The sequence below is a fragment of the Temnothorax nylanderi genome, unplaced genomic scaffold (assembly GCF_030848795.1).
Source record: "Temnothorax nylanderi isolate EJ_2023f unplaced genomic scaffold, tnyl_v1.0 TNYL_tig0568_pilon, whole genome shotgun sequence".
Taxonomy (NCBI): Eukaryota; Metazoa; Arthropoda; class Insecta; order Hymenoptera; family Formicidae; genus Temnothorax; species Temnothorax nylanderi.
This window is the reverse complement of record NW_027249630.1, coordinates 46,880-55,000: the sequence shown is the minus strand read 5'-3', so window position 1 is coordinate 55,000 and position 8,121 is coordinate 46,880. Positions and strand designations below refer to the sequence as shown.

General features: G+C 30.8%; 1 protein-coding gene across 1 annotated transcript in view; it reads right to left on the bottom strand.

Moving 5' to 3' along the window:
* The window catches only part of LOC139783998 (uncharacterized), a 14,888-nt gene extending 7,971 nt beyond the window's left edge, over window positions 1-6,917 (bottom strand). Inside the window, exon 1 of the mRNA XM_071723174.1 lies at window positions 6,765-6,917. Within this exon, the coding sequence (XP_071579275.1) occupies window positions 6,765-6,917 (153 nt within the window). The remainder of the gene's footprint in view (window positions 1-6,764) is intronic.
* Between the last annotated feature and the right edge of the window lie 1,204 nt (window positions 6,918-8,121).

The window sequence follows — 8,121 nt, the reverse complement described above, 5'->3', positions numbered from 1 at the left end:
GCTTAATTCTTATATATATACTTTATATATAAATTATATGAACTTATATATAATCATGTCAAAATGTATGTGAAACTTTTTATATAATATATATATTCGATAGAATTCGTTTCTCGTATTTAAAATTTGACGGACAGTGGTATAAAAACGGTATCAAGAGACACGGCACTGTCTCATGTCAAGCAGTGCCAAGTTGTAATATATGGAATAAATTATTTTACTTTTGATTCTATAGCCTTTGAAAAAATATACATCTTAATTTATCAATGCTTTATTATCGAAGTTAACAGTTCTTTTCCAATATATATTGACTATATATGGTCATATATGATTATATATGATTATATATAATTATATATAATCATATAGAGACAAAATTCATATATAATTGCATTATATATAATCATATATATTTATATATAATTATATATAATTTTTTTTTCCGGGCAAGTTCCATACGCACACATGACCTGCAATATTATTTTATAATACTGAATTATATAATATTATGTAACGAATTTTTGAATTTAATATCTATAATATATATAAAAACGATTCAAATAAATTTTTAAATTTAGGATTAAATATCTGCAGCATATATGATGACTTGCGAATCTATATCTATACAGATATAGTGCTATATCTGGTTGTACATAGGACAAGATTAGTCACATTAATATATCTGGCTATATATGACTTCATATATAGTTGCATATAATGCTATATCTAGTTATATGTAGGGTGCACTACTCATATATCATTATATATCATTATATCTGGCTTCACATACATTTATATACGATTAGATATGGTGCTATATCTGGTTGTATATAGCGCCAAATTAGTCACATTAATATATCTGGCTATATATGACTGCATATATAGTTGTATATAATGCTATATCTAGTTATATGTAGGGTGCACTACTCATATATCATTTTATCTGGCTTCACATACATTTATATACGATTAGATATGGTGCTATATCTGGTTGTACATAGGACAAGATTAGTCATATTAATATATCCGGCTATATATGACTGCATATATAGTTGTATATAATACTATATCTAGTTATATGTCGGGTGCAGTACTCACATATCAACATATCTGGCTTCACATACATTTATATACGATTAGATATGGTGCTATATCTGGTTGTATATAGCGCCAGATTAGTCATATTAATATATCTGGCAATATATGACTGCATATATAGTTGTATATAATACTATATCTAATTATATGTAGAGTGCACTACTCACATATCATTATATCTGGCTTCACATAAAATTATATACATTTATATACAAGTAGATATGGTGCTATATCTGGTTGTATATGGGACCACTGATTGCACATGTGGCCATGTATAATTAGATATGACCCCATATAAAAACATATATAATTATATATAATTATATATATACCAGATATAATTATATATGATTATATCTAATCATTTTTTCCCGGGCTATTAATTTAATAAAAATTTAATTTGTTATTATTGCTAATTTCGTGAATAATTAAAAAATAAAAAATAGAAATTTGTTTTGCCGATACCTGCTTAACACTACGAAATGGGTGATATCAGTACAAAATTACGTTTTTCAAAAAAGGTAAAAAAAGGCGTCAAGTACACGTACAATGTATGTTGTACTTTAATAAAATTATTATATCGCAATAGTATATTGTGCACCAAGGGGAGAAAGTAGCGTTTTTCAGACGAGTGTGAAGTTTGCCATTTTGAAATTGGCCACTGTCGCCCCTCTCTATACAGGCATGGAAAGTCGAACTTTCCGTGGAGGTGTTGTGAAAAATTGCATTACCTAACTCAACTCAAGTAATATGTAGGGGAGACCGGGGCGAAGTCGTCACTATTTTCTCGGTGCCGATTTTTAACAACAAAACAAATAATTTTAGTAAAACGTGGTATACCGTTGTAAAGAGTGAATCCTTATTGGCTACAAAATTTATAAGGACATTTTGGTCTACGTCGCTTTGTTCAACTGGTATAGAGTGAAAATGACAGAGGTGCAAAAATTTAAATGTCAAAATTGCCGGGGCGGAGCCGTCACTCCAGTCTCGGACTGAATTTTAAATGAAAACTTATAATTCCGATCATGAAAAATGATAGGATACATTTTATTAATTATTTTTTAATAGAAAAATGGAAACATTAATTAAAAACACGATGGCGGAACATAATTACAAGAAAAGCACACACCCTTATGTGCCCTACGCTTGCACGAAATGCACTGTTTCTCGTCAGCTCTATTCTGTCATCTCTGAGCACACGCAGCACATATTATCCAAGTTCTCGCCGGAATCCGACTACTGCTGCTTCTTTGACTTTGATTTTCGCCCGAAGCCTCCATGATATGGCTTGGTGACGACTTCGTCCCTGACACAGATTTTAAGTTTGATCGCTCATGAAATATTAGAAATCAACGAAAATAAAAAAATTTAACTGGAATCGTGTTCAGCATGCATTACTCTTCAGAATCACTTATTTCGAGATTCGGAGAGAAAATAATATTTAAAATATTTAAAATTTTCGACGTGCAAAAAATATTACTTTTGACCTCCGAAAACACGTTTGCCTTTATGAAAATCACAACATGGCATATAATCTCACTAAACTCCGTTGATCACATTGGCACCCTAAGTAGTGTTTAGAATATTAATGGCGAGTTCACACAACATACAGATTTCGAGATAATTGTAGTGACGACTCCGCTTCGGTGACGACTCCGCCCCGGTCTCCCCTATTTCAAAAAAATATATGAAATCTTTAAATTGTGCCAATTGCAAAGAAAATGTTCATATTGCTTTGAAAAATAATTGTTGTGCAACTGCTTTTAAAAATTAAAACCCAAGTTGTACGTATCTTGTATTCCTTTCAAGTGTCTTCCTATTCCAACTCAAGTTGTAGTAGCTTTAATTCTCCTTAACAAAATTATAATATTACAAAGAAACATTTTAATCATAAAGAATTAAAGAGGTAACAGTACAAAATAAAAATATTTAATTAAAATAAAATAAATAAATTTTTCTTATAAAGAATTTGGCCCTGCTAGACCTCGAAATAAAGTACTAAAATTTTTGATAAAAAAACAATAAATATAATTTAAGGGAGAATGCGACAGAAGTAAAAAAGCAGCGCCAAAAGTTGGAATAGGAAGATCCCTGAATGGGAATACAAAGATACGTATCACTTGGGTTTTATTTTTTTTCACAACACCTCCACGGAAAGTAGGGGAGACCGGGGCTAAGCCGACACTATTTTTTCAAAGGCAATTTTTAATATTTAATTAAAATTTTTAGGCAAATTCAATGGTACATATTTAAAGAGTGTTTCTTCAGGTACAAAATTGATTCAGGAAGTTTTGCTGTACGTCGCTTTGTTTTGCCGCCAGGAAAGGAAAAGTGACGCGAAGACAAATTTTCGAATTGAAAAATGCCGGGGCAAACTCGACACCCCGCCGGGGCAAACTCAACACTTTGTCTGATCGACACAATTTGATCTGGAACTTATTTTTTACTGTCTGAAAATGAAAATACATTGTTTATTGTGTATTTAAAAAGTACAAAAATTTGGAATAAAGTAGCTAGAACAATCATTTGAAATAATGAGAACAAAAATTGTTGAACTTTCAATTATCTTCATCTAAACTCATGTCTGAAAAACAATTAATGCAGGTAAACTCGCGATCGGACGTGCGCATACATTTGTCATGAGCCATACGGCTGCATGACAAGCATTGTTAGTTACTGGGAGCCGACGAAACGGCGTGGTGTTGACTTTGCCCCGGACGTCGTTTTTCACTTTTGTCACTTCAAAAACATGAAAATTTTGAAAATATGCAAAAACGATTATCGGATTCATATAGAGCATCAAATTTCCCATCAAAATCACTTACCGGTAGATTCGCAAGAGTAAAGCTCGATGAAAGAGTAGACATTTTCGAGAGATCAGAAAAATTACTTTTCACTATCAAAAACGCTTATCCTGGGAAAAAATGATTAGATATAATCATATATAATTATATCTGGTATATATATAATTATATATAATTATATATGTTTTTATATGGGGTCATATCTAATTATACATGGCCACATGTGCAATCAGTGGTCCCATATACAACCAGATATAGCACCATATCTACTTGTATATAAATGTATATAATTTTATGTGAAGCCAGATATAATGATATGTGAGTAGTGCACTCTACATATAATTAGATATAGTATTATATACAACTATATATGCAGTCATATATTGCCAGATATATTAATATGACTAATCGCTATATACAACCAGATATAGCACCATATCTAATCGTATATAAATGTATGTGAAGCCAGATATGTTGATATGTGAGTACTGCACCCGACATATAACTAGATATAGTATTATATACAACTATATATGCAGTCATATATAGCCGGATATATTAATATGACTAATCTTGTCCTATGTACAACCAGATATAGCACCATATCTAATCGTATATAAATGTATGTGAAGCCAGATAAAATGATATATGAGTAGTGCACCCTACATATAACTAGATATATAGCATTATATACAACTATATATGCAGTCATATATAGCCAGATATATTAATGTGACTAATTTGGCGCTATATACAACCAGATATAGCACCATATCTAATCGTATATAAATGTATGTGAAGCCAGATATAATGATATATAATGATATATGAGTAGTGCACCCTACATATAACTAGATATAGCATTATATGCAACTATATATGAAGTCATATATAGCCAGATATATTAATGTGACTAATCTTGTCCTATGTACAACCAGATATAGCACTATATCTGTATAGATATAGATTCGCAAGTCATCATATATGCTGCAGATATTTAATCCTAAATTTAAAAATTTATTTGAATCGTTTTTATATATATTATAGATATTAAATTCAAAAATTCGTTACATAATATTATATAATTCAGTATTATAAAATAATATTGCAGGTCATGTGTGCGTATGGAACTTGCCCGGAAAAAAAAAATTATATATAATTATATATAAATATATATGATTATATATAATGCAATTATATATGAATTTTGTCTCTATATGATTATATATAATTATATATAATCATATATAATCATATATGACCATATATAGTCAATATATATTGGAAAAGAACTGTTAACTTCGATAATAAAGCATTGATAAATTAAGATGTATATTTTTTCAAAGGCTATAGAATCAAAAGTAAAATAATTTATTCCATATATTACAACTTGGCACTGCTTGACATGAGACAGTGCCGTGTCTCTTGATACCGTTTTTATACCACTGTCCGTCAAATTTTAAATACGAGAAACGAATCCTATCGAATATATATATTATATAAAAAGTTTCACATACATTTTGACATGATTATATATAAGTTCATATAATTTATATATAAAGTATATATATAAGAATTAAGCATTTATCCATGTAGATTATATATGATATATATAACCATATATAAACTTAAATTCGGATTATCCGATAGATGGCATCCGATAGGATTTATTTCTCGTATTTAAAATTTGACAAACAATGGTATAAGAATGATATCAAGAGACACGGCAGTATCTCACGCCAAGCAGCGCCAAGTTATATGTAAATCATTTCACTTTTGATTCTAGCTTTTGAAAAAATATACACTAAATTTATCAATGCTTTATTCCTTAATCGAAGTTAACAAAATTCTTTTTTAATATATATAAAATATTTATTATGTTAGATATAATCACATCTGATTATATATAAAATCGACATTAGATATAATTAGATATAAAAAATGGCCCGATATAATTGTATATAATTACATATAACCACATACAATTATATATAACCATATATGGTTATATAATTATATGTGGTTATATATAATTATATACAATTATATACAATTATATCGGGCCATTTTTTATATCTAATTATATCTAATGTCGATTTTATATAATCATATGTGATTATATCTAATCATTTTTTCTCGGGATGTCGCGTTAAAAATTACACTATAACTCAGAATGTTACCAAATTCCGTTGATAATACTGGCACATAAAGACGCATTTACAGTAGGAAAGGCAAGTTTCTACGATAGATTTAAATTGGCAAAAAGCCTAGTGTCAAGTTTGCCCCGTTGTCGGCTTAGCCCCGGTCTCCCCTAATCACTTTCCGCCCACTATGCCGGGTGGAAAGTATAAATTTTCTTCCCTAGGGAGGAAAGTAAGCCCTGGCGTGAAATGGCCACTCTCGCCCCTCTCTAGGCATGGAAGTCGAACTTTCCGTGAAAGTGTTGTGAAAAATATCGTGTGCACCTCGGGTCGAAAGCTTTTTCAGACTCGTGTGATTTGCCGCCCTTGCCTTCGCCTTCACACTCGTCTGAAAAACGCTGCTTTCTCCCCTTGGTGCACAATATACTATTTAAAGTCTTTGCACAACAATTATTTTTTAAAGCAATATATACATTCTCTTTGCAATTGGCGCAATTTAAAGATTTCATATATTTTTTTGAAATACATATCACTTGTTGAGTTAGTTAAATTTAACAGGCGTGTGCGTATGTATATTTGATTGTACAGTTGGTTAAAATGTTAAATAATCAATATGTTGGATTTTTGATCGTTCAAAGAAAGAAAACATACAATCGATATCCTTGCAGCACAATAAACAGACTATAAAGAATTTTTTTCCTGTAAACTTTTTAATGTATACCTGAGGTATCACAATAATAAAACAGAATGCAAACAACGGCACGAAGCAAATATATCTGTCGCGAAGACTATGATATGGCCATAATCCTGAGATGGTCAGGTATAATTTAAGAACAGCGTATCGGTTTCGTCCAACGTCTTTCTTGTCGATCATTTTTTGGAGTAAGAAGATTGCGGACTACATCAACTATTCTATGTGTTCGACAAGCCGCGGGAGATTATATATCGATTCCTTTCATTCCCTATTCGGCAATAGCATCGTAATTGTACTGAAGAATAAGCGAGTGATTATTTACCCGTGTTCCAATCCTTTCCTTTTTACATTTTTAAAGCTGTTTTGTTATAGCTTCTCTTTGAGGAAACATTTTCTTTTACTTTCATATTCCGTATTAGTACGTGTATTTTGCGAACTAGTTTCAAACGCGACTCCTAGTGAACACTTTCGTTTTAGTATCTAGTCTCGGAAATGATTAAACTTTATATTGCTTTTGAACGATTAAAAAAAGAAAAATAAATAGCACAGATGATGAACGATGTGAGATGAGATGTTGTTACTTCAACGTAATGTAACAGCCTAATTTCTACAAACTTCGAAATTTATAGGATGTCGGATTGAAGTAAAATTGTCAAGAGGTATACAGTGTTGATAAAATGTAGATTCTAGAATTTACACATCATACATGATTTTTGGATCGTCTCATCGTCTACTTGATTATAACTTAGAAGTTTAAAAGAACGGTAAGGAATTTTCATGATTAGAAAGGAAAATTACATGAGCATTTCCACTATGCGATAAAAGATTTTCTCCGAAAATAATATACGGATTATTTCTATGACATCATCACACTGTAAGTAACTAATGTAACACGTAACATTGTGAAATAAGGCATCACTTTCAGAATAAAAAAGATCAATTTTTGATATTGCTATTATACAATCTTGATGTATATATACATAATCCAATTATCGATGTTGTATAAAATAAATTAAATAGAATATTATGTGATTTTAAATGCTAAAACTTGAAATAATCATTTAATTTTAATGGCAGCAATTGTTTTTCACAATAGTGTTTAATTAATGGTTGTTCGGAAGCGGATCGCGCACGCGAGCGAAGTCACGAACCGCGAATTGTAACGAGACAATTCAAATAAAGTAGCGTTAGACGGACAATGTTCAGGTTTATTTACAAATTTACAATATTTACAAAAAACGCAGAATCGCGAATAAAAAGATGGAAGAGATAATCGATTCGCGAGAAAGCACAAGCGAAACGTAAGAGCAAGCAACTCGACTATTGACAGTGGCAACTCGATAGTTAGCAGAGCGCGACTGGCACCGTTGCCAAGGGCGCGCGT